Raw genomic sequence first — 27486 nt, 5'->3', positions numbered from 1 at the left:
ATTTTTAGCTCGATCCAAGATAAACATTTATTTGTATTCGTCCAAAAGAACGATGTCACACGTCAGCTCGCGCGCAGGTGCTGGGTGGAATTGTCGCGTTGCGGGATCGTGGGGGGTGGGCGGCAGTGGCGGCGGTGGCTTCATCGTTTATCTTTTTGAAGAACATAACGGCTGACCGATCGCGTGGGAGGAAAGATGTCAACATGAAGGTGCTTCTCCCACCGCTCGCACACTCGATAGCTACACCGCTGGCGTAGCAGCGCGAACTTGCGTGGCAAATCTGTATTATGTTGAACTTCTTTCGCACCGTACGTAGCCAACCATGCTAACTGGAGGTGCAGGGGGGAGGAAAACAAACTAAAACAGTTTAAGACCGATTAGGCTTCGGCATCTTCTTGGTTTTTTCGGTATTATTTTATTTTTATTATTTTATTACTTCCCTTCTACGTGACTTTACCGAAAAAACCAAGAAGATGAATCCCTGCAGTCACGAAAGCTTTAAATCAAAATTTAGGCTCCGGCAACCAATATAATCCATAAGAGCTTTTGTCGGGTTACGGCACGTAAATATAAACGTGTCGTTAAACCCGCCACCACCCGACACAGCCAATTAGCAAGGTTTGTCACGTGAACAAAACGTGCCATTCAGTTACTAGTTCAGCACACCGGTGTTTGAGAGTAAACCGACAACATTTGCAATATTGGAGTACGATGTTTCGTCAGTAATTAGAACCAGCCACATTAGGCGTGACAAACCTTACTAATTGGCTGTGTCGGGTGGTGGCGGGTGTAACGACACATTTATATTTACGAGATCTAACCCAAAAAAAAAAACGTCTCATGGAAAATAAAATCTGGCAACCCGAGTTTAAGTCCCGGCCACGGCCAATGTCAGTGGCGGCAGTATCCCAACTGGTCGATCCGCGGAGGGGAGGGAGGGGGGGGCGGAGGGGGCCAGAGGAATTTTCACATACGCATGACCAGAGGCTACGTCCTCTCCGTAACTAATCCGTAGCACATGACTCTCACATGGACGGACAGGCACGCCGTGACACACACACACAGTGAGGAGGGGAGAGTGGGCGGGGGGGGGGTTAGTAGAGGAGGCTTGGGGAAGAAGTTGGCATCAGTAGTGAAGTCTGGACCACTACGGTTTGCCTGTGTGTGGCTGTTTGGGGAGTGGTGTTGAAAGCGGTTTCGCTACTTCGCGACGGAGACCTAAGTTCAACTCCTGGCCGTGGTAAACACCGGTGGTGCAGTCGTACAGTAACTGAACCCGTCCTGCACCCCCCCGTAGGTGAGTACACTGCAGCGTGTAAAGCATCAGCACTTGCGGATACGAAGGCTGCTGGCTGTCGTGTTGGCCACACCACCCCCGTGTGTGCGTCTCCGTGTCCCAAGTAGGTGCTCGCAGACAGGAATTTGCGACCGACAGTCTCTCAGGGCTACATCGGACGGCGGGATACCGTTTGGGCAGATCTTACAGATCGCGTTATCTTCTGTGCAGCAGCTACGCACTCCGGCGGAGGGTAGAAAGCAAGCGGCATCCCTGGCGATGGGATCTTGATCTCGGAGATGGTGTGAGGGCCGGTTGCAAGAGCTGGAGGACCTCTTCTCAAGGCGGTTCGACGCCAGAGCCTCAACTCTGAGACCCAGCCCCGAGCCACTGCCGGCATCGTCTGTTGGGTACGGGAGGGATGAGGCTGCCATGGGGAAGTCTCTTCCTGCCTCCCTCCTCCATGGACACGGAGGAGCGCCAACCGCTGCTGTCGACAACCGCTCAGGTGAGCTCAGGTGAGCTCAGGTGCGCTCAGGTGTGCTCAGGTGAGCTCAGGTGTGGTGGGAGAACAACAGACTGGGTCACTCGTTCTGTCTAAATTAAAACTAGAAAATAATAATAGGGTTTTCCCCCTTTTTTCTGGCAACAAAACTTAAACCTTTTTACGAGGAATCGTGTCTGCGTTAATCACAATACTTGTGGTCAAAATGAACCAATTGAGACGAGGCTCAAAAGAAAGCCGTCTCTGGTGTGGACCAATCAGTTTCAAGGACAATGCCAATGTATTATCAGAGTGTGTTTTTTGTTTGCATTTTGACCGTAAGTATTGTGGTTAATGCACACATGATTCCTCGTAAAAAGGTTTCAGTTTTGTTGCCAGAAAAAAGGGGAAAACCCCTATTATATTTTGGTACTGGCAAAGAAAAATAGCTGTTTCTCAGAAGCGACCTGGCTACCACAAATGATAGCCCAACGGAGTGGCTTTTGTGTAAATTTATAGCAGCCAAATACCTATGTTGATTCTAAATGTTCAGGTAAAACCCGAATGACCTGGGAGAAAAATCCACGCAACCACGGGCGGAAAAATGCAAAATCCAAATATATAGACGCCAGGGTCAGGATCGAACCCACGACTTCCTGCACACCAGGCGAGTTAGTTAACATCTCCTAGCCACCGTGATGATAATGAGAGAGAGACGCAAACTCCAAATATACAGCAGCAGGCGTCAGGGTCGGGATCGAACCCACGACCTCCTGTATACCAGGCGAGGTCGTTAACATCTCCTAGCTACCGTGATGATGATGAGAGAGAGACGCAAACTCCAAATATACAGCAGCAGGCGTCAGGGTCGGGATCGAACCCACGACCTCCTGTATACCAGGCGAGGTAGTTAACATCTCCTAGCCACCGTGATGATGATGAGAGAGAGATGCAAACTCCAAATATACAGCAGCAGGCGTCAGGGTCGGGATCGAACCCACGACCTCCTGTATACCAGGCGAGGTAGTTAACATCTCCTAGCCACCGTGATGATGATAAGAGAGAGACGCAAACTCCAAATATACAGCGGCAGGCGTCAGGGTCGGGATCGAACCCACGACCTCCTGTATACCAGGCGAGGTAGTTAACATCTCCTAGCCACTGGGGGCTCCACGGTGGCTAGGAGATCATCAGGGAGCACGGCCGTTAGTACACATGGGCCACAACCGTCATAATGTGTGTGTGTGTGTGTTTTTGTCTCTATGAAGGCATTTACGATATTAATATCATCGTAGTGCGGGAGGGCTCCTGGTGTCCTTGAAGAACTGCGGGGAGCAGGGAACAACTTCACAGATCCTGCCTGCAAACTTCAGAATCAGAACCTTTATCAGAATCAGAATTATTTCGATGGGAGGAGGAATCCGATGAGCTATGAAGCTCTTCTAGATTTGAAGCTTTCGTGACTGCAAGGATCCATATTCTTAGGTTTTTTTCGGTAAAGTCACATAGGTAAAATATTTTAATTAATAAAAGTTAAATAAAAATAAAAATCACGACGTTTCGGAGGCAACACAAGACGGAAGCTTGTGTTGCCTCCGAAACGTCGTGATTTTTATTTTATTTTAACTTTACGTTTATTAATTTTAATTTTTTACCTACGTGACTTTACCGAAAAAACCTAAGAATATGAAGCTCTTTTTTTCCAGATGTCCAGTATGGGCGAGTCTGGTGATACATAGTGTGAGCAACAGCACCAGGGGGATAAGGAGGGACACTTTTTGGCAACGCTTCTACAGATTCGGCCGGTTTTCAATTGGGTTGAGATCCCTCCTCGCAACGCAATTTCAAGGTGAAGTTGCGTTCATATCGGGCGATCTTTAATAAAGTTATCACATGCCGCTCACCCCGTTATAGATATATATACAGACGGACAGGTGAATGAATGGGGAGAGCCGATGCATTGATGCATTCGAGCCTTCGTTGGAAAGTGTTAAAAGAAAACCCATGAGTGGTATTTGTACAATTCTGTTATAGAATCCGTGAGAAACCATAGAAATATATTTTACTGGGGTATGCCGACTAACAAAATCATATTTGGCACCCCATGCTTGGTCGATAACATTTAAATGTACTAAAAAAATCTGGTCAACAAACGATTAAGTAACAAAGAAGACAAATCATGCATTCGCATGGCTTCCTTAATGCTTTCCAACGTGCCTTTGTGCTTGGATGCATCTCATTAGCGATTGGAATGTTACGTATTAAGCCGCCTCGGTCGCTATATACGACGAATGCGCTGGTTATTCTGCACATATCTTTTGGGCAACCCTTTGATCAACGTGGCCGATTTTCCATCGCCTATGTCCCTGATCGCAACTCAACCTTACGCCAAAGTTTCCTCCGCATCGGATCACGCCTGCAAGAGTTGTCGCGCCGTGCCGCCACGCCGCGACCCGTTACAGGCGGACAGAGCCAACGCATTCACGCTCACCGACCTTGGTCAGTTGGTAAGCGACGCAAAACCTAAATCACTGGCAATTAGCTGCGAGAAGAAGCGGCCGATGGTCCGACCCAACAGACGCACGTCGGGACTCAACGGACAATCGCCACTACGCACTCGGACATCAAACTACTCGGGCGCGAGTTGGGCTCCAGGTCCCGCTGACGAGCAGTCGGGGAGAGGGAGAAAGTGGCGTGCAGTGGGTGCGGTGGCGGTGAACATGAGATGCGAGTGTAGCGGGTGATGGGCGGGAGGGGGGGTGGTAGTGACCGCAGCCTTCTGCCTTCCTCATCCTCTCACCCGCCACCCCCCCTACCGGCACCCTTGCGTGCGGCTCTCCCTGGGTGGACCTACGGAGCTGCTGGCCGGTCGCTCCTCCCCTCCCTGCCCAGACTGACAAAGGGCCGGAGCCCTTTTGCGTTGCTCAGACCACTCGCACCCGCAGCCTTAAGAATGCATTGTGGTTCACGGGACGAGGGCGACAGGGGGGAGAGAGGGCCGGGGGGTGGGGGAGAGACAGACGCGGACGTCTGAGTTGTGTGCCGTGACAGCCAGCTGCGGTGCCGGTGGTCATGACGGCCAGCCGAGTCTTACGGTGGTCATTACCCCGACTGCCCATTGACATATATCAGAGGTCGCAACCGGGTACCCGATACCCGTACCCTACCCGATATCCGGCTACCCGTACCCTACCCGATATCCGGCTACCCGTACCCGGCCGGGTACGGGTACCCGTTTGCGACCCTGGTGCGGCCGGGTACGGGTAGGCCGTGAGTCACTGGTGAGTAACCGTTTGTCACTCATTTCGGCCGGGTACGGGTACCCATTTGCGACCCTGGTGCGGCCGGGTACGGGTACGGGTAAGGAATCAAAACCCGTTTGTGACCTCTGCCATATATCCACACGTCGCCGTATCGCAGAGTGAAAGTCGCGGCGATTTCCTGCTCGAGTGAGACCCGAGACGGTGCTCCGATCGCCCTTGCGGCCACGTGGCAGCCAATTGTGGAAATTGCTTCATCGGCTGCCACAAGCACCTACCAAGACAAAGATCCCCCGTGCAGCCTTCACAGACTGTTGGGGCAAGTGCTGTTAGCGGGTAGCACCTGTGAAGGCCGGCACGGCACACGAGGGGGTGGGCGGCCAGCACCACATTGTTTACACATCGCACCAGGTGCTCATTTGAGGCTGAGTCAACCTAGGAGAGGCCCAGGACCTATTCAGAAAAATCGTCACCGGTGTTGTCCGTGAGCGGGAATCGAACTCTGGTCGCCGGGTTCGGAGCGCGGAGTGCGAACCGTTGCAAGACCGCTCCCCACAACATCACCTCCCACCACCACCAAAACCACCACCACCACCACCACCAAAACCACCACCACCACCACCACCCATAACCAGCCACCAGCAGCAACAGTGGGAGCGCGTCTCTTGAGAGTGCCTCTGTTGGATTCATTTGACTGGGCGTGTTGCCACTGCCAGTCTCTTGCCACTGGGAGTGTCTCCTCCGTCTGTGGTAATGAACGCCAACACCCCCCAACCCCTCCTTTGTGCGTCGCTCCCCGCTGCACCGAGTCTGCCTCAATGAGTCGCTGGGGGCATCGCCCACGGAATGCTAAGTGACCCCCCCCCCCACCACCAGACTCAATGGCTCGCATATTAAGGAGGTAACTTTATGAAAGTGCACCCAACGGGGATCGCTTTTGCAAAGTGCACCCAAGTGTTAAACATTCGCAGTGCTGGGACTCATCGTTCAGATTCGCAGCGATAACCACGTCGCTTCATTTCTCACCGAGACTAAGCTTGGCCACAGCCACTGCGAGACGTGTACTGGATGTGGTGTGCCGGGTGCGGACATAGTTTGACTTCCCCAACGACCACTCGTACACCACCACCACGATCACCATTATCACGACCAAAACCACCACCACCACCATGATCACTATCCAATCACAATCATCACCACGACCACCACAGCCCATCAACACAATCACCACCAATATCCCTCCTATCAGCATTACCACCACTACCACCACCACGACCACGAGCACTTCTAACACCCCCATCACTACTATTTCCTTGTCCCCTACCACCACCACTGTCTCCACCACACCCACCACCACCCCCACCACCACCCCCACCGTCACCACCACCCCCACCGTCACCACCACCCCCACCCCCAACCACCACTGTCACCACCACCACCACCTCTTTCAGTCACTGCCACCTCCTCCCCCATCACCACCCCCACCGCCACCCTTTCACTCCCGTGCTCCGTGAAAGAGTATCTTATATTCTTCTGTTGCAACTGCTGCTTCTGCTGTAACTATTGCTGCTGCTGTCGCTGCCCCTGCTGCGGTTGCTTCTGCTGCCGCTGCTGCTGCCGCCGCTGCTGCGGGAGTGTTCGTGAGGACGTCGGCGGTGCTTCGACCGGTCTCCTCGGGTGTCCGCTCCGCCGCTTTGTGGCCACGGTCCCGCTTGAACGAGGGGACACTTTCCATCTCAATGGGCTCTCACCGGGCCTGAATAACGAGCACAGTTTCTACCCTGCTGCTGCTGCTGCTGCCGCCTCTGCTCCTGCTTCGGGCTCTATAGTTCCTGCTGTTGCTGCTGCTGCTGCTGCAACTGGTTTTTGATCAAGCTGCTGTTTGCGTAACTGCTGACGCTTCCATAACCGCTGATGCTGCTTCTTTAACTGCTGCTTCTCCTGCTGTGGTTGCTTTTTCTACCGCTGCAGGTTCTATAACTGCTTCTGCCACTGCTCCTCTGCTCCTTCGATACATCTGCTTCTTTTACTTCAACAAGTGCCTGTGAAGCCTCTGACGCTTCGACAGTTACCACTGCTATTTCTGGAAGTGCTTCCGCTGCTTCAACACAACCGCTTCTGTCAATGTTGCTGCTGCTGCTGCTGCTTCTCTGCTCCTCGAACTGATTCTGCTGCTGCTCGCTGCTTCGAGAGCCTCAGCCGCCGCGTCTGCCACCGCTTGCTTGCGCCGGAGGTCAGCATGCGCCTCGCCGCGCCCCGCACGGAGCCGCCGGCGATCGTCGCTTCCCCGACCGGTGCCGCCGTAGCTCGAAGCTAGCGATCCCCGTTCCCCACCTCTCCTCCCTCCTCCTCCTGGGGGTCCCAGCGGCAGCCGGGCCCGTCCCGGTGCCCCCCACCCTGCGCCGGGCGCCCCCCACGATGAGCAGATGCCGGTCGAGAGGTCGCCTCGCATTGTGCTGCCGGGTCTGCAGGTCTCCGCCGCCCCGCAACGCGACGCCAAGGGGCGGCCCGAGGGCTCCGCGGAGGATGTCACGGAGGTCGGAGAGGTCGAAGAGGACAGGCCGGCTGGGGAGGTCGCCCCCGTGAGCCTCGCGGCGCGGTGGGTCGCGGTCAGAGTCCGGCTCCGCGCTTGGTTCGCACTCGGGCGCTCCAAAGCTCGGGAGCACCAGCACCATCGGCGGCAGCAGCAGCAGCAGCAGCAGCAGGGCCCCGGCCAACGTCGACACTCTCTACCGCAGCACCGGTATCACCGGCATCACCAGCGGCACCACCGGCGCGGCGCTCCCCGCGTCAACCTCTGCGCCAAGTACTCGCTCTTCTGCTCGCAGTTCCTCGTGGCGGCGCTCAGCTGCCTGACGCTCGCCGTGTCGCTGTGGGGACTCGCGGACAAGGAGCGATTCTCCCCTTCCTCCTCGGAGGGTGCCGACGGCGGCGCCGCGCTGCTCCCCGCCGACCCGCTGCTCATCCCGCTGCTCGCCGGCGCCGGCTCGGCCGCGCTGGCGGCCCTGGGCTGCGCGGGGTCGCTCCGGGAGAGGCCCCCGCTGCTCCGGGCTTTCGCGGCCGGGCTCGGGGCGCTGGTTTGCGCCGAGGCTGTGGGGGCGCTGGCGGCGTACGGGGCGAGGGAGAGGGTCGGCGAGGCGCTGGCGCGAGGGGTGGCAAGGGGGGTGGAGCGCTACCGAGACGACCCGGACGTGAGGTTCATCGTGGACGAGCTGCAGCGCGGCCTGCGCTGCTGCGGCGCCGCATCGTACCGCGACTGGGAGAGGAATGTGTGAGTGGTGGGGGGTCAGGTTTGGGTTTTGCAAAATAGCCAGCTTGCTCGGATGCCCGTCTGGAACGCTCTTCCTTTAAATATTAGGAAGCCACTGGATCTATGCACTTTTTGATATAGATTGAAAACGAATTTCTTCACAGCTGCTTTGTGTGTTTAGTTTTTTGTCCTCCCCCCCCCCTCCCCCCCGTACCTCCTATTAGCCATGGCTGGCTACGTACGATGTGAAAGAAATTCAACATGCACACATACGCACTGCTCTTGCTCGCCGCTTTATTCAACCGCTCTGATCCCAGATCCGTCTTCAATGACTGACCTCCCGCCCCCCCCCCCCCCCGGTTGCGCACATGCTGCAGTGGTGTTGCTTTCCATTCGTAGAAAATTCTGCGCGTGCCGCCCCCCACCGACATTCCCCCAAAAGAAACTTTTCTTCTGTTTGGTAAATTCGCTGAAGAAGCAAGTTGGTTACGTGCCATTGGCGAGACTCGGCGCGGCTTTCCCATATAAATAAACCCGGCACGTGACGGCAAGTACACCGACCAGCCATGGGGACACGGAGCGACGGGATCGGGTCATGTGCAGCAGTGAGATGGACGGGAGCAGCACTGCACCGTGTCATTGGAAGGCCTTTATCCAGCAGTGGATAGACAACAATAAGATTGTGTAAAAAATAAATTGTTCCTGGGAAGTAAGTGTTATTTCCTAATTGCTTATGCCTCCCAAGTACAGAAAATGGCTGTTATTCCCCAGAAACTTTGCTTTTGTGACCAGGACAGTGATATTTTGAAATTTAGCTATTTTCAATGAGAAAACGCGGTGTGCATTTGTGTCTTTCATTCACGTAAAGTCCTGGTCACAAAAGCAAAGTTTGTGGGGAATAATAGCCATTTTCGATACTTTTTAGGCATAAGCAATTAAAAAAATAACACTTACTACCCAGGAACAAAAATTGTGTTACATAGTGTAATCATGATCATCATCATACGTACACGTATTTATTGCACCATTCGCATAGCGCAAGGTTATGGCGAAGGCGCTAGTCTTCACAGACGGGTATAGCCTGCGGTAGAGGGCGGTGTTGCTTTGCGTTTTTTTTACCCAATTGGCCATGTTCCCAGGGTGACTTCCAAACTCGGCAGATTTGGTTCGGCACACGCGACCCACGCATCTACGCACGATGGCAAAAGGTTGTGCAGACGGCGGCGAATACAACTGAGTATTAACCGGGGCAGCCACTGGGCTCGAACCACAAACCTTTGTCGACGAGCTGCAAACGGGCTTCCCGCCCATGATGTCAACGATGATGATTTTCTTTCGCCGCCGCCGCGTCTCTACCCCCCCCCGCCCCCCCACCACAGCTACTTCAACTGCAGCTCGCCGGGCGTGCAGGCGTGCGGCGTGCCGGCCTCCTGCTGCCTGCCGCAGATCGACGGCGAGGCCGCCCTACCGGACCCGGTGGTCAACTCGCAGTGCGGCTACGGGGCGCTGCGCATGACCGAGGCGGAGGCGCTGGCGCGCGTGCACGCCGCGGGCTGCGCGGCGCGCTTCTCCGCTTGGTTCCATGCCAACGCCGGCGGCCTGGGCGCCGCTGCCATCGTGTTGCTGTCGGCGCAGGTGGCGGCGCTGGGCCTCGCGACCAAGATGCTCAGCGACATCGAGATGGTGAAGGCGCGCTGGTGAGGGCCGGAAGTACGCGGGCAGCTCGCGAGTCGACGTTTAGCGCATCGTCGCTGTCACCGTCATCGTCGCTGTCACCGTCATCGTCATCATCACCACCGTCATCATCTCTGTTGCATCGAGATGGTGAAGGCGCGCTGGTGAGGCCTTCAGTGGCTACTCAACCATCTATACCTTCGACACCACTGTGTCGAAGGTATAGATGGTGATAAAATAATACGTAAGCCCCATGACCCGCATCGCTGTGTGCGGAGGAGGCCCTCATCCAGCAGTGGATTGAGGAAGGAGGCTGTACGTGTAGACGCCGGAGCATTGCCCCATTCGCAGAGCAGCTGTGACCCCCCTCGCACCGGCGTATAGTTACAGAGCTACTCACAGCCTCTCCTCCCCACTTGCTGAAACACCTCCGTAACAAAACGGGTAAGAAAGGTCACACGCACACGCACGGATTCTTCGAGGATTTCCAACACCTGTTTGCCCACGGGTAGTTGGTAAGCAACAACAATGGTGGGTTGTAAGCCACACGGGGAGATGACGTCGCATGTAATGATGCCACGTAGCGATCGTACCACCGTGTAGGATTTAACGGTTGTGCTCCACGCGGATCGAAACGTCGGACACCGTGCCGAGCGATGCGCGGTACAACCTGGCAACGCACGGCGGAGGCTACGCAGCAGCACACCCGCGACAAACCCACTCGGTCACGTCAACTGTCGCCAATCTTCACGCAGCACCGCCGCTCACGGGGGATAGAAGATAGCACACCAGAGAACTAACCCTTAACTCAATTTGACCGGTCTTCTGTAGAGCAAGTTCCTAACGGCAACACAATTACATTCACACTGCATCATCTTTGCGAGAGTTACCGTGCCCCACCCATCACAGACAGACAGACGGACTGACAGACAGACGTGGCAGGAGCTGATGGCATCCGCGCTTTTCAACCTTAAGTCGGAAAGCTTTACGGAAGAAAAACAACATCATACACGGACCACATCCGGGGATGGAACCCACACCCACCTGCGGCCCGTCGAGCGGGTGGTGGCGCGTCAAGGCGTAGGCGACCGCTTCGTCCGAGAGCCGGGAGAAGTTTGCGGCGTCGGCAAGCTCCGCCAGACGGCGCAGGAAGACGGAGAGGCGGCCCTCGGGCTCTGTGAGGGCCGCCGTGGTCAGGGCCAGTGAGGCCTCCTCCTCGGCCTCCCAGTCCAGGTCCCACTCCTCCGCCTCCTCGTCCTCCCAGCCGCGCCCTCGGTCGAGGGAGGGCCTCCCCGGGTGGGTCAGGGTGTCGCGGTCCGGGTTCAGAGGCTCGTACAGCATCTGCGAGCCGGCACCGGGGCGGGGAGGCTCAAGATCACCCGATGGGCGGGGGGCAGAGGTCGCAAACGGGTTTTGATTCCTTACCCGTACCCGGCCGCACCAGGGTCGCAAACGGGTACCCGTACCCGTACCCGGCCGTACCCGTACCCTACCCGTACCCGGCCGGGTACGGGTAGGGTACGGGTATCGGGTACCTGATTGCGACCTCTGGGATGAAGCCATGTTTGCAGGCGTGGTTGGGTTGATGCTAGGAACTTGAATTGTGAGAAGAGACACAAGACGTTGGGAAATGAGTGACAAACAGTTACTCACCGGTGACTCACGGTCTACCCGTACCCGGCCGCACCAGGGTCGCAAACGGGTACCCGTACCCGGCTGGGTACTGGTAAACGGGTATCGGGTAGGGTACGGGTATCGGGTACCCGGTTGCGACCTCTGGCAGGGGGGGGGAAGCGGTCGCCGCGGAACGCACGAGGATATTTTGAGAAAAAACGAGGGAGCCACCGGTGGAGTTGTTGGGGCACAGACGCAAAATGACAAACGCTCGAGGGGGCGACCCGGCCGACGAGTGTCTTGATTGTCCGGCAATGGTTCCCATATTTCGCACGCAATTTAGATCAAAAGCATTTCGTGCAGCTTCCACAAAAGTGTTTGGAACCGCCGCTCAGTTTTGTCTCCTTTGGCATCCCCATTCTGCCGTCTATATCCTCATTGACACTTACTCTCTAAAAATCACCGAGGTTCAAAGTGTGAATGTAATTTTACGGCAAAATAGCTGTTGCTAAGGTTATTTTTTTGTCTGTAACCGTGGAATGCTGCAATGTTGTCTGCCGGCCGAGTCGCCCTTGAAAAAAAGAGCGTTCTAGCTGGACGGGCTCTTTATTCGGGTGCGAAATGAACTTCTTATTCCGATGGAACTCGGGTGCGGTTTCCACCCAGTTGGGCTGCGCGTCGAGGGTTTGCCACGCACCACTACTGCGGGGGGCATCTTCAGGAGTTTAGAATTTGGAGAACGAAAGCTCTTGACACGTGGCCCAACCCAGGCGGATAGCCCAACCCAGGCACGTGGAACACAACTCGTATTTGAAAACCTAAGCGGTTAAAATACTCAACACGTTCATCGATCACGCTGCTCCGAGAAGGAATAAATGTACAATAGGAGACGTTTCACGAATGGTCCATCCTTCTGTTATGAAGTTGGGCCGTTGCTCCGAATGTCAGCTCTGGTAAATAAAGAGTAAGGTCTCAGAGTACGCGGGCTCAGAGTACGCGGACCCGCTCATACGCGACCGACCCCGATTCACTCACACCTTGTGACTCGTACTTTTCGCTAGACGCACGGGGCGGCAAGCGAGGAGTCAAATGGAACTCCCCGCCATCCACCCGCAGGTGGATTTGACGGCGTGTAAACCGTGTCGCCCGCGGCAGAAACGAGTCCAAAACAAACTGTCGTGTTCTAATCTCGTGTTAACAAAATATATCGTGTTAATATTCTAGATTGGAAGTTTTCGTGACTGCAAGGAATCATACTCTTTGGTTTTTTGGGTAAAGTCACGTAGTTAAAAAATACAATTAAAATAAATGAAATTCAGTTGTTTTTTCATTTATTTTCATTTTATTTTTTAACTACGTGACTTTAGCGAAAAAAACTAATAATCATCTAGTGTTCGACCTGACCCGGATGCTACCGATGATTAGTGAATCATTTACTGTACGGTACTGTACTTGATTAAATATGATGTACATTGAAAAACATTTTATAATCACTCCTACATTTTATATACTACACTTGTATAGTAATATAGTAGTGTAAAGTAGTATATAGTAATAAAGTAGTATATAGTAATACGAGTATAAAGTAGTGTATAGTATCTTCTTGGTTCTTTTGGTAAAGTCACGTAGAAGGGAAGTAATAAAATAATAAAAATAAAACATAATAAAATTTTATTATGTTATAATAAAAATAAAACATAATACAATTTTATTATGTTTTAATTTTATTATTTTATTATTTCCATTCTACGTGACTTTACCGAAAGAACCAAGAAGATGAATCCCTGCAGTCACGAAAGCTTTAAATCGAAATTTAGTGTATAGTATATATAGTAGTATACAGTTGTGTGTGGCTATAGCGTATACACTCGTACAGGCGAATCCCAACTTACGAGAATTTGCGCTTACGAGGGGGTACACGGAACCTAACCCCCCCCCCCAGCGCACTCTGAGACAAGACTGTATATAATGCACCTTCCTTTTCAGGGCAGTGTCGTTTTTACGAATGTACGACGAGCATATCGTCTTGTTTTTTTGCAATATGTCGTTATATTTCGTTGCTTCATCGTGTTTTCCTCAGATATTTTATTTCATCACAAAATGCCCTTAGGAAGTAACAAACACTATGAATAAGATTATACTTCCCGGGTGGAAATGGACAGAACGGGTCCCCATTTCACTCCTTGCGAGCCGCGGGTCTACGCTAACCGCTTAGCTTACGAGATCCGACCAGATCATCCGTCCATAGCCTGTTACTACTGTGATTAATCATTAATTCATGATGTTGATTATTATTATTATCTGCTTGTGTTCAGCACAATGATCCCGCGAGGGCCTTGAAGTGCCCTCCCTCGCGTCTTTAGCGCAGACTTGAAGGAGGTTTACAGGGCATCACGGCCTAGTCAAAGCGACCTCCTCCTGCTGCTGCTGCTACTGCTGCTCAAATAAGCAGTGAGATATTGGTGCTAGTCTCCCGTTTACAGCCCTGAGCCCGAGGCGGAAATTCCACATTACTATGGCGGGGGTGGCGGGGTCTATCCATAGGACGACAACCACCGTCGACTTCCCTAACAAATTAGTACTAAATTTATCGACCCCAGAGGGTTGGTAACCCTCAACCAGGATTTTCACTCAAAACTTTACAATTAACCACCGGACCGGTTATAGGTTGTGGTGCGTGTGTTTTGTTTGCGTGGTCAACTGCAATTCCTGGGCCCCGCCTATTTGTATACTTTATTAAAGCGAAGAGCATCATTACTTACGTGTCACGTGCAATACTTTGACACACTTAACACGAATGTATATACAAACACTGTGTAGGATTATGCACGCGCTGCATTTTTATAACATCTTGCTCGGCCCGGCACACCACATCCAGTATACTTATCGCTATGGCTGTGGCTATTACTAATCACGTGTCACCCACTCCAGTCTACCAATGACCTGGAAAAGATTCTGCGCGAGTTTAAGCCCCGAGCGTGCTCAAGGGGTGGAGTGGCGGCGCAGTGGTTCACGTCCTCCATTCTGAACCTGGTGACCTCAGTTCAATTCCGACCCACGGCTAACACCAGTGGCGAGTGATATCTGAACTGGTCCTGGTCATACCCCCTACCCACCACCACGCCGGCTCCCCCTGACATTTATACAAACCCACACCGACCATCGTGGTGAAGTATGGTCAATCAACCTCGACCAACACTGCACCGAGAGGTCATCGTCCAACAGTGAATTGACAGAGGGCCGTTATCCTCATCTTCTTGTTTCTTTCGGTAAAGTCATCACGTAGAATGGAAATAATAAAATAATAAAAATAAAACATAATAAAATAATTCTCACGACGTTTCGGCCACAACGCAAGCAGCCGTCCTCTGGTGAAGAACAGGTATGTCGGGAAGACAGAGTCTGAATGAGACACCCCAGGCTTGGAGCGTCTATTTAAGCTGGGTTGGAGGGGGGAGAGCGCCTTGACAAAATAATTTGCATATCAAGAGGAATTTTGCATATTTATGGGAAATGCAGATATGCGATTAGTACTACTTGTGAAATGCATAGGAGGTGGCCGGGGAGTTTAAAGTCAGAGGGCCGTTACTTTTTCATTCATGTGGAATACGTGCCTTTAGCAGAATCCATCTCAGCGTGCTTTACATGTCACACATTCCCCCACACTCCCGTGTACAAGAATGCCACAATCTCAATCGCGGAGGCCATGATCTCTTAATTTCAATTTCGGCAGCGGAAGGATGAGTATGCTATTGTTTCCTGGTTTCGCCCTAATTAGCACTCACCGCAGCCATTTACTGCCGAAAATACTGTGCTGCCATTCGTGCCGGTGGGGCCTGAGTAGCGTTCTGAACAGCCCCTACTGGGCATCTGTGAAAAATTTAACCCGTAAAAACAAAGTTTTTCACTATAAATCCTTTATATGCGTGGCCTCAGTTTTATTTTATTATTCATTTCTGTTTTTCTTGAGTAAGAGTTTCATTTTTATCACATTGGTATTTGAAATTAATTATGAAAAAAAATTTTTTCCTAAAAAGTGGAACATTTTGGAAAAAAGTTTTCACGAAAATTAATTGTCACGCACAACGAGTCTGTGTGCAAAATGTCAGCTCGATTGGATCACGGGAAGTTGGTTAAAAAACGACTGAAAGATTTGCACGGTCGTAAGCGCGCAAGCAAGCAAGCAAGCGAACTTAATATAAAGGATTTAAAAAAGAGCTTCAGACTTCCTCGGATTCCTCCAGCAGCATAAATGATGTTGACAGGCCCCTCCACGCAGCGCAAATAGCTGTCTAATTATAATTCTTTCAGAATAGACGACGCCGTTACAGACGCCGTCACAGACGCCGTGAATCGAAACGACGCACTCTAGCGCAGTGCCAACAACTCTCTCTAGACGACGGCGCTGGGCTCTCAGGACAGAGGTCGCAACCGGGTACCCGATACCCGTACCCTACCCGATACCCGGCTACCCGTTTGCGACCCTGGTGCGGCCGGGTACGGGTAGACCGTGAGTCACTGGTGAGTAACCGTTTGTCACTCATTTCCCAACGTCTTGTCTCTTCTCACAATTCAAGTTCCTAGAATCAACCCACCCGCGCCTGCAACATGGCTTCATCCCAGAGGTCACAACCGGGTACCCGATACCCGTACCCTACCCGATACCCGGCTACCCGTACCCAGCCGGGTACGGGTACCCGTTTGCGACCCTGGTGCGGCCGGGTACGGTTAGGCCGTGAGTCACTGGTGAGTAACTGTTTGTCACTCATTTCCCAACGTCTTGTCTCTTCTCACAATTCAAGTTCCTAGAATCAACCCACCCGCGCCTGCAACGTGGCTTCATCTCAGAGGTCGCAATCAGGTACCCGATACCCGTACCCGACCCGTACCCGGTCGGGTACGGGGTAGGGTACGGGTACGGCCGGGTACAGGTACCCGTTTGCGACCCTGGTGCAGCCGGGTACGGGTACAGGTAAGGAATCAAAACCCGGTTGCGACCTCTGGCGCAGGAGTGCTTCGCTCAAACTCTGCTCCACCCTGTCCGATCTTGAGCTGTCAAGTTTACTTTGTTTAAGCAGGTGAGACCAGGAAGATCGTTCTCTTTCTTTTCACTTCAGCGGGGAAACCACGTTTCAAGTTCGCCCACTAACTGCCAGAATATGACGCATTTGCAGGCCGGTGATGCGTACTCCCTTGTTCCACGTAGGGATGGCTGCCACTGGGGCCCCCCTATGCTAAACTGCCACATGGCAATATCATTTATTGAGATGGAATGTGATGTAAGGCGCTTTGAGATGCTAAGTCATTTAAGCACATGTCCTAGAAATGCAAATCCTTATCCGTAATTCCTTTAAGTTGTCAAGCAACGTGTTATTTAATTCATTTACCCATTTGCCTCTTTCCTAACATCCTTCCTCCAAGAACTTCCGTCATCAAGCTTTCAGTTCTGAAAATGTATCCAGCCCACATCTGTAGCCTTTTTTAGATCATCATACACAGCATCATCACATGATTACAAGCTGCATCATTACACACACAGCAACATCAACAGAAATTCCTTCAGCAAGCTTCTTTCACCTCTGATCACGAGCCCAATCCACGTGTTTAGCCATTCTCCATTGTGCGCTTAAGCGCCAGGGTTGGTCACAGAGCAGCTGGGCTGTGGGCTGGGGGCTGGGAGCTGGGGGCTGGGGGCTGGGAGCTGGGGGCTGGGGTACCTGGATATCCTCCAGTGTGGTATGATAGTGCGGCAGCAGCGCCGAGTCCAGGGACTCGGAGAACTTCCAGAAGTCTTCTCGCTCGCCTTCGGGCAGATCCTGCGCCGGAGAGGATGACAAAATGGGATGCGGGGCCCACGGGGACAATGGGAGCACAGGACAGCCTGGACCAAACCCTCAATCAGGGGTGGGGGAAGCTAGTCCCGAGGGCCGAATGAGACTTTAAAATACCAATGGCGGGCAACCAGCCACTTCTGTCACTGCAAGATGTGACCGAGTGTGTTCATTAGAGTTTATCCAGGCCAAAATAATTTCCCTCTAGTACCCGATCAGTGCAGCCGAGATGCTTACAATGCTGCATAACATTTGGAAGTGGTAGGCGTCATGTGACTGTGGGCCGCATGAAATAAAGTCAAGGACGGTATCCCATACGGGATCATGACGGCCACGTGAGGCCTACCAATTCTATACGGCCCACAAGCGACATTTATCCGCCACTACAGGCGTCTTAGCCGAGAGCAGAGGTCGCAAACGGGTTTTGATTCCTTACCCGTACCCGGCCGCATCAGGGTCGCAAATGGGTACCCGTACTCGTACCCGGCTGGGTACGGTTACCCGTTCCCTACCCGTACCCGTACCCTACCCGAAATGAGTGACAAACGGTTACTCACCAGTGACTCACGGCCTACCGGTACTCGTACTCGGCCGCACCAGGGTCGCAAACGGGTACCCGTACCCGTACCTGGCCGGGTACGGGTAGCCGGGTATCGGGTACCCGTACCTGGCCGGGTACAGGTAGCCGGGTATCAGGTAGGGTACGGGTATCGGGTACCCGGTTGCGACCTCTGGCCGAGAGAGAAGGAGTGCCCTCCTTCCACCCCTCTCCCAGGCCTCTGCCACCCCGTCAGGAAGATACTCCCCACCTCTGCTGTAGGTCCGACCAATGGCAGAGCCAGGATTTTCAGATAGGGGGGGGCAACCCCTCCAGCAATGAAAAATGATAGAGGAGTTGTTAGCAAGTGAGGACTTGTCCCTTGCTTTCTATTCGACGCAGCCATCGATCGAGGGTCGAATTCGAACCGCGTTGTGAGATCGGTATCGCGCTCGCTGAAGGTGAATGCCTTCAGGGAAGTCATGGACTGTATACGCAACTGCGCACAATTCTGTGTGTCACTTATAACCGCTTTGCCGTTACTTATTGCCAATTATGGACTCAGCCTATCGTTCTATCATCTCATAGAGTCCCTGGCACGTAATAATATGCTACACAGTGGCAGTGGGGGTCGCAAAATGCCGATTTATTACTAATAAACCCCAATGATCCGATCGAAATCCCTAATTTCGATCGGTTCATTGGGGGGGGCACGTGCCACCCCACCCCCCCCCCCCACTGGCTCCGCCAATGGGTCCGACCATTTCCGTCCAGTGCTCGCTGAGTTGCATTGGCTTCTGGTTGCTGAACGAATACATTATAAGGTTGCACTCATTACACACAAAGTGTTTGCCTCAAATGAACTACAATACTTTGCTGATCTCATCAAGGAGCATAAATCATCACACGAACTCCGGTCATTCTGGCAGTGGATTTTGGATAGCCATTGAACAAAGACGGCCACTGCATTGCGCACTTTCAGATACGCTTCTGCGGCCGTCTGGAACGCTCTTCCTTCCGATATTCAGAAGCCACTGGAGCTTTGCACTTTTAAATGGACTACATTGAAAAATAATTTCCTTAAAATCGTTTTGCGTGTGTTTAGTTTGTTGCCCTTCCCCCGCACCTCCGATTAGCACAGTTGGCCACGTACGGTGCGAAAGAAGTTCAACATACATACACACGTAGGCCCACACCTTTGCGAGCATCGACGTGAGCTTGGCCCTCGTCACGGGCACGTATCGCTCCGTGTAGGTGCTGTGCGTGCCATCTCCCACCGCCTCCCTCCTCCTCCGCGTCCTCTTCGCCTCCTCCACCTTCTTGACCAGACTGGCGACGTCACCCACGACCTCCGAGGTATCTCTTGCCCCGGTGGAGACCTCGCTAAAGCTACGCGACCTGACCCCGGCGAAGGTCACGGCCGCCACCCTCCTGGCCACGACTCTGGACGCGACCTCTCGCAGGCGCAGCAAGGAGAGGCAGGCGCAGGGCATGGCGGCGATGGGGTGGAGAGGTCGGCGCTCCGAGTCTGCGGGGAAACGGGGATGGCAGAGGCGGGGTATTAGGTAGACTTGTATGCAGTGAGCGAAAAAAGTATTTGATCCCCTGCTGATTTTGTACGTTTGCCCACCGACAAAGAAATGATCAGTCTATAATTTTAATGGTAAGTTTATTTTAACAGTGAGAGACAGAATAACAACAACAAAATCCAGAAAAACGCATGTCAAAAATGTTATAAATTGATTTGCATTTTAATGAGGGAAATAAGTACTTGACCCCTCTGCAAAACATGACTTAGTACTTGGTGACAAAACCCATGTTGGCAATCACAGAGGTCAGACGTTTCTTGTAGTTGGCGTATTTCCCTCATTAAAATGCAAATCAATTTATAACATTTTTGACATGCGTTTTTCTGGATTTTGTTGTTGTCATTCTGTCTCTCACTGTTCAAATAAACCTACCATTTAAATTATAGACTGATCATTTCTTCGTCAGTGGGCAAACGTACAAAATCAGCAGGGGATCAAAAACTTTTTTGCCTCACTGTAGATGTGTCAAATATATCATTGATCGTTCTCGATGTCTGGGTGCGTAACGACTGACGTCTTTCCCCCAGGCGATTTGACGAACCGTCACGATTCAGGACAGCGGGTTCAAACAATTATTGATTCTTTCATCGTCTTGATTTTAGTTTTTTTACCTTTCATTTAAACAGTTTCGTTTGCTCCATTGGCCTAAACGTAACGCCAGAATATCTACTTCATACGTGCACAAATGGTACATATCAATTCTGGATTCAATGCATGTATCACGAAAGTAAACCCATATGAATCCATTAGTTTACTCATGATGATTTAACCGCTGAAGTGATGCAATGTTGTATTTCTAGCGCTGATATGCCGATACATGGACAATTCATATACCTGCTGGGGAAGCTTCTTACCTGCTTGTTTTAATGTAGCTGTCTAAATCCAGATGACGAAGGTTCTAGATTGTCGTAATGATCAGTATCCTTTACACGTGGCTTTTTTTATCTCTCCGCACTTGGTGGCACACTTGACTGCACACTCCACTCTGCGGCCAGCTGCTGTTGTCAAACCAACATAAATATGAACAAGAGGCACTGGGCCTTTGCACTTTAGCAAACAAACAAAATAAAAGCCCACGTGTTTTTAAACTTATGGATTTTTGGCCTATGATATTTTTTTGTCCGTTAAGATGGGTTTTGTCGCATCCTTGAGAGGGCTTTATATTCTCAAGAGTCTGAATTTGGCCACAGCGATTTAAACAATTTTATTTTATTTACAGCTTTTGTGTGCAGTTATTCGTGACCCGGCTGAGACATTCAATTAAAATACTTTGCGCGTGCTCGCAATTTATGATCATCCAGTAGGTGTAGGCCGCCGATGGGTTTCTTTATCTCTCTCCCTGTTGGTGCTCCGTGCCCTCTGTGACGGTTCCCGTTCCGCTGTAATGTCCACTGACGCCTACTTTATTGAGGGCTATAATTGGCACGTAAAATAAAGGTTGATTGTTTGAAACACGCCTGAGAAGTCAGCTTAACCGCTGGTGTCTGAAACCTGGGATCAAGGCCAGGTGTTGGCTAAGCGCTCTGACCTTTCGGCCTTCTTGGCCTCCCTTTCTGGAGTGGTCAAAGCTGTTGTTGGAGTGATACTGTGTCAACGCTTTGTCAAGAATGTTTGCCTCCTGCTAAACAAATGCACAGATTTGTGAACAAGTTTACGAGCCAATGTGACAAGTTCACGAACACTTTGGCACACCGGTTGAAGGTCGCATCAGCACAACATCATCACCACCTACGTGTTGACAATTCAACGTTGATTTTTTTCTTTCTTCAGGAGGTGCAAACCCCCACCATAGCAATGTGGAATTTCTATGACAGTCACCATTGGAACCTCATTTGCCAGTAAAAAATATAATTGGTTTTTTACCCTTCTATCTGGCAACAAAACTGACACCTTTTCTACAAGGAGTCATGTTTGTATAGACCACAATACCTGCAGCCATAATGCAAACAAAAAACACAACTCTGATAATGTATGCACTGTCCTTGAAGTTGATTGGTCCACACCCGAGACAGCTTTCCTTAGAGCCTAGTCTCACATGGGTTGGACCAGATGACGCCAAAAGGTGTCAGTTTTGTTGCCAGATAGAAGGGTAAAAAAACAATTATTCTATGACAGTCTTAGGGCCACCAGTGGGAGATGAGAACTGTCCAATGCTTGACTGAGTGGGGTGACTGAGTGGGGTGACTGAGTTTTGGTGATTTGTGATACGGGTGGCTGTAGGGACAGGGGGGAGAGAGAGATGCAAGCAGCTGCCACTGCCATCCATTAATTTGACCGCAGTGGGGACAAGCCAGCAATGAAAACAACAAGGGAGGTGACAGCAAGGGAGGTGACAGCAAGGGAGGTGACAGCAAGAGAGGTGACAGCAAGAGAGGTGACAGCAAGGGAGGTGACAGCAAGAGAGGTGACAGCAAGGCGAATCAGTAGCACGCAAGATACAGCTGGAACGAGATACAGCAGAATGCAAGCCACAGCCAGGGAGACAGCAGTAGGGACAGCAGAAATCCATGGCAAGATACCGCAAAATCATCAGAACCAGGCGCAGACAACAGCAGCAATAGCAACGACAGCAAATGCACATTGAAGCCTTATGCACAACGACTGCAACAGCAAAGGCAACGCCATATCAGCAATACGCATAGCTTGACAATAGCTACAGTACCGTATATACTACAGCGTATACAGTGCACCACGTGCAGTACTGTATGTACACACACACAGCACATGCTGTGTGTGTGTGTGTGTACACTCTGCTGTGTATGTATGTATGGTGTGTGCATACATACTACACACATCTGTGTGTATATACACACACACACAGCATGGATACATACACACAGTACACACATCACACCCCCCAGCTTTGAGAGTTCACACAGTACATGCAGTACTGCATACATCCAGCATATGCGGTGTGTGTACAGCACACACACACAGTGTTACACTGTGTGTGTGTGTACAGCACACACACACACACAGTGTTACACTGTGTGTGTGTGTGCTGTACACACACAGCATGCGGTACACACAGTCCACACAGCATCCATGTACAGCACACACAGAGTACGCAGCCTACACAGCGCAGCATAAACACACAGCACGTACAGTACACACACCACTATAGTACATACAGCACTCACAGTACATACGGCGCGTACAGTACACACCGCGCGTATAGTACATACGGCGCGTACAGTACACGCGCGGCGCGTACAGTACATACAGCACGTACAGTACACACAGGCACGTACAGTACATCCACATATAGTACACACGGCACGTACAGTACACACACCACGTACAGTACACATGTACAGTACACACGCGGCACGTACAGTATACACACACGGCACGTACAGTACATGCGTGCAGTACACACACGGCACGTACAGTACACACACGACACGTACAGTACACACACGGCACGTACAGTACACACACGGCACGTACAGTACACGCACGGCACGTACAGTACACACGGCACGTACAGTACACACACACGCGGGATACGCACCACGACTCCTTCCCTCCTCGTCTAAACCTCCTCAGCCTCCTCCTCCTCCACGTCCTCGGAGCAAAGCAGCTCGGAGACTGCACGGCCGCTACTGCTGTTGTTGTTGCTGCTGCTGTTGTTGTTGTTGCTGCTGCTTCTGCTGTTGTTGCTGCTGCTACTGTTGTTGTTGTTGCTGCTACTGTTGTTGTTGTTGCTGATGCTGCTGTTGTTGTTGCTGCTGCTGCTGCTACTGCTGTTGTTGTTGTTGCTGCTGCTTCTGCTGCTGTTGTTGCTGCTGCTGCTGTTGTTGTTGCTGCTGCTGCTACTGCTGTTGTTGCTGCTGCTTCTGCTGTTGTTGTTGTTGCTACTGCTGCTGCTGTTGTTGTTGCTGCTGCTACTGTTGTTGCTGCGGCTGCCGCTTCTGCTGTGAGTGCCGTAGTCAGCAGCAGGCAGACTCAGTTATACTGGAGCCATTAAAAATAGATCAGTCCAGATCCTCCACTCACTCAGTCACTCACACAGGGGAGTGACTGTCACACTCAGTCACTCACACTCCACTCAGAGGGGGCGGGGGGGTCACTCACACTCCACACAGAGGGGGGGGGGGTCACTCACACTCCACACACAGGGGGGGGGGGTCACTCACACTCCACACAGAGGGGGGGGTCACTCACACTCCACACAGAGGGGGGGGGGTCACTCACACTCCACACAGAGGGGGGGGGGGGGTCACTCACACTCCACACAGAGGGGGGGGGGGGTCACTCACACTCCACACAGAGGGGGGGGGGTCACTCACACTCCACACAGAGGGGGGATGTCACTCACACTCCACACAGAGGGGGGGGGGGTCACTCACACTCCACACAGAGGGGGGGGGGGGTCACTCACACTCCACACAGAGGGGGGGGGGGTCACTCACACTCCACTCAGAGAGGGGATGTCACTCACACTCCACACAGAGGGGGGGGGTCACTCACACTCCACACAGAGGGGGGGGGTCACTCACACTCCACTCAGAGGGGTGACTGTCACACTCAGCCACTCACCCTCCACACAGAGGGGGGGGGGTCACTCAGTCACTCACACTCCACACAGAGGGGGGGGGGTCACTCACACTCCACTCAGAGGGGGGGGGGGTCACTCAGTCACTCACACTCCACTCAGAGGGGGGGGGGGGGTCACTCAGTCACTCACACTCCACACAGAGGGGGGGGGGTCACTCACACTCCACTCAGAGAGGGGGGGGTCACTCACACTCCACTCAGAGGGGGGGGGTCACTCACACTCCACTCAGAGGGGGGGGGGGGGGTCACTCAGTCACTCACACTCCACACAGAGGGGGGGGTCACTCAGTCACTCGCACAGGGGGGTGACTGTCACACTCAGTCACTCACACTCCACACAGAGAGGGGGGGGTCACTCACACTCCACACAGAGGGGGGGGTGGGTCACTCACACTCCACACAGAGGGGGGGGGGGTCACTCACACTCCACTCAGAGAGGGGGGGGTCACTCACACTCCACACGGGGGGGGGGGTCACTCACACTCCACACAGAGGGGGGGGGTCACTCACACTCCACTCAGAGGAGTGACTGTCACACTCAGTCACTCACACTCCACTCAAGAGGGGTGACTGTCACACTCAGCCACTCACCCTCCACACAGAGGGGGGTGACGTCACTCAGTCACTCACACTCCACTCAGAGGGGTGACTGTCACACTCAGTCACTCACACTCCACACAGAGGGGGGGTGACGTCACTCAGTCACTCAAACTCCACACAGAGGGGTGACTGTCACACTCAGTCACTCACACTCCACTCAAGAGGGGTGACTGTCACACTCAGTCACTCACACTCCACACAGAGGGGGGTGACGTCACTCAGTCACTCACACTCCACTCAGAGGGGTGACTGTCACACTCAGTCACTCACACTCCACACAGAGGGGGGGTGACGTCACTCAGTCACTCAAACTCCACACAGAGGGGTGACTGTCACACTCAAGTCACTCACACTCCACACAGAGGGGTGACTGTCACACTCAGTCACTCACACTCCACACAGAGGGGTGACTGTCACACTCAAGTCACTCACACTCCACTCAGGGGGGTGACTGTCACACTCAGTCACTCACACTCCACACAGAGGGGTGACTGTCACACTCAGTCACTCACACTCCACACAGAGGGGTGACTGTCACACTCAGTCACTCACACTCCACACAGAGGGGTGACTGTCACACTCAGTCACTCACACTCCACACAGAGGGGTGACTGTCACACTCAAGTCACTCACACTCCACTCAGGGGGGTGACTGTCACACTCAGTCACTCACACTCCACACAGAGGGGTGACTGTCACACTCAATCACTCACACTCCACACAGAGGGGGGGGTGACGTCACTCAGTCACTCACACTCCACACAGAGGGGTGACTGTCACACTCAATCACTCACACTCCACACAGAGGGGGGGGTGACGTCACTCAGTCACTCACACTCCACACAGAGGGGTCACTGTCACACTCAGTCACTCACACTCCACACAGAGGGGGGGGGTCACTCACACTCCACACAGAGGGGTGACTGTCACACTCAGTCACTCACACTCCACACAGAGGGGTGACTGTCACACTCAGTCACTCACACTCCACACAGAGGGGGGGGTGACGTCACTCAGTCACTCACACTCCACACAGAGGGGTCACTTTCACACTCAGTCACTCACACTCCACACAGAGGGGGGGGTCACTCACACTCCACACAGAGGGGTGACTGTCACACTCAGTCACTCACACTCCACACAGAGGGGTGACTGTCACACTCAGTCACTCACACTCCACACAGAGGAGTGACTGTCACACTCAGTCACTCACCCTCTCACACTGCTGAGCGATGTCTCCGCTTGCGCAGGCGTTCCCTTCCAAATCGATTCCTTGCCCGCGGCAACCCCATAAATCTGTTATGTTTCGATTCCATCCGTCCTGTTTGTTTATCGCGTTGCGTTTTCATTATGAAACCGGTGGTTCTTCACCTTGGCTGCAGCCACGCACCGCGATGGCTCTCAGAGAGAATCTCGCACTCCCAGATGAAGAACCACTGGCTTGTCCAGCACACACGTGACAATACAGACTAAGGGGCCGTCCATAAATGACGTCACCCACCTGGGGGGGGGGGGGTGTCAGACATTTGTGACGATGTGTGACGAGGGGGGCGGGGGGGGGTTTAGAATTGTGACGTCACATCAGAATGTGCAACTTTAAATAAATATAGACAACACGTTCTACTTAATTAAGTTTTAAATACATATTTGAAGCATGTTTTATTTTTTGGGTGGGGGGGGGGCAGAGCTTTGTGACGTCATATTTGAGGTGGGGGGGTTTGACTTTTTGTGACGCCGTGTGACGAGGGGGGGGGTCAAAAATCGTCCGAAATCGCGTGACGTCATTTATGGACGGCCCCTAACCCCGCAGTACAGCACTCACCAAAAATTACAAACGAAATGGGCAGTACAGATTCAGGCGAGACAAATTCCGTTCGGACACGCTGTACAGAACGGGCAGTACATATTGCAGGAGATTGAAGGGCACAAAGTGAAGACAGTTTAACACGCCAGACAACAACATCATCATCATTACCTACGTCGTAATAATCGTGAAGCCGATTCCGGATCGAGTTTTGGGCTGGGGTAAATGTTACATAACTGCTACGATTGAAACGGAGCGGTTGGGCAATGTCAGTCATCTGAACACTCAAACCCAAACCCCTATCGCTAAACAGCTACCCCCCCCTTCCCCCCCATAGCCTTAGGGGCCGTCCATAAATGACGTCACGCGATTTTGAACGATTTTTGACCCCCCCCCCCCCTCGTCACACACCGTCACAAAAAGTCAGACCCCCCTTTAAATATGACGTCACAAAGCTCAAATAAAACATGCTTCAAATCGCTTTAAACTATTGTCATTGTAGTGCGTATTTAATGTGGCGCTGCACTCTGATGTTGCAGGAGAAAACATTTATTAAAAAGTCTATTTAATTAAGTAGAACGTGTTGTGTCTATATTTATTTAATGTTGCGCATTTTGATGTGACGTCACATTTCTCACCCCCCCCCCCTCGTCACACATCGTTACACATGTCTGACCCCCCCCCCAGGCGTGACGTCATTTATGGACGTCCCCCGAGCCACGAGAAATGAGCCCTTTTGGGTATGAAAAGCCACAGACGAACCTTTACGTGTTCAAGTTCAAGTATTAGGTATAGCCCTGTGAGCCATTCGGCTCTTGAATCGGGTGCAACCGCAACAAACAAAAAACAAAAACATGAACAAAACACATCTTAAAGTGAATATGTGACTGAGTGCAAACAGAAAATCCAAGAAAAGACAGCAAAATATTGCAGAAAAAACACCGTACACCAACGCTGTGTGCAGAAATACCAGTGCGATGCAAGTACTTACAATTAGTTTTCATAA

At 52.3% G+C, this 27486-nt stretch overlaps 2 protein-coding genes across 5 annotated transcripts in view; one reads left to right on the top strand and one right to left on the bottom strand.

Moving 5' to 3' along the window:
- The window catches only part of TMEM143 (transmembrane protein 143), a 33156-nt gene extending 7036 nt beyond the window's left edge, over positions 1 to 26120 (bottom strand). For 2 of the 3 annotated variants that reach the window (XM_078872781.1, XM_078872784.1), the window contains exons 1-4: positions 23031 to 23582; positions 19124 to 19455; positions 17276 to 17374; positions 10989 to 11285 (exon numbers count right to left, since the gene is read on the bottom strand). In XM_078872781.1, coding sequence (XP_078728907.1) covers positions 10989 to 11285; positions 17276 to 17374; positions 19124 to 19420 — 693 coding nt within the window. In that variant the 5' untranslated portion in view covers positions 19421 to 19455; positions 23031 to 23582. Of the gene's footprint in view, positions 1 to 10988; positions 11286 to 17275; positions 17375 to 19123; positions 19456 to 23030; positions 23583 to 25889 lie in introns of those variants that run through there. The other variant, XM_078872782.1, reaches the window with a different exon arrangement.
- On the top strand, positions 1093 to 10796 carry LOC144944541 (tetraspanin-10-like). 2 transcript variants are annotated; one of them, XM_078872786.1, is made up of 4 exons: positions 1093 to 1297; positions 1511 to 1784; positions 7492 to 8291; positions 9650 to 10796. In XM_078872786.1, exons 2-4 carry the CDS (start codon positions 1698 to 1700, stop codon positions 9969 to 9971), a joined length of 1209 nt encoding a protein of 402 aa, XP_078728912.1. In that variant the 5' UTR covers positions 1093 to 1297; positions 1511 to 1697; the 3' UTR covers positions 9972 to 10796. The 2 variants fall into 2 exon arrangements, with proteins under 2 accessions (XP_078728912.1, XP_078728911.1); XM_078872785.1 differs by having other exon boundaries at positions 1508 to 1784.
- Positions 26121 to 27486: the final 1366 nt, after the last annotated feature.

The sequence above is a fragment of the Lampetra fluviatilis genome, chromosome 35 (assembly GCF_964198595.1).
Source record: "Lampetra fluviatilis chromosome 35, kcLamFluv1.1, whole genome shotgun sequence".
NCBI classification, from domain to species: domain Eukaryota; kingdom Metazoa; phylum Chordata; class Hyperoartia; order Petromyzontiformes; family Petromyzontidae; genus Lampetra; species Lampetra fluviatilis.
This window is presented reverse-complemented; position numbering and strand designations above follow the sequence as displayed.

Coding starts and splice junctions, on each gene's coding strand:
- LOC144944541 (XM_078872786.1), top strand. CDS start 1,698: ATGAGGCTGCCATGGGGAAGTCTCTTCCTGCCTCCCTCCTCCATGGAC. Junction 1,785..7,491: donor TGCTGTCGACAACCGCTCAG/GTGAGCTCAGGT, acceptor CCGGGTCTGCAG/GTCTCCGCCGCCCCGCAACG. Junction 8,292..9,649: donor CGCGACTGGGAGAGGAATGT/GTGAGTGGTGGG, acceptor CCCCCACCACAG/CTACTTCAACTGCAGCTCGC.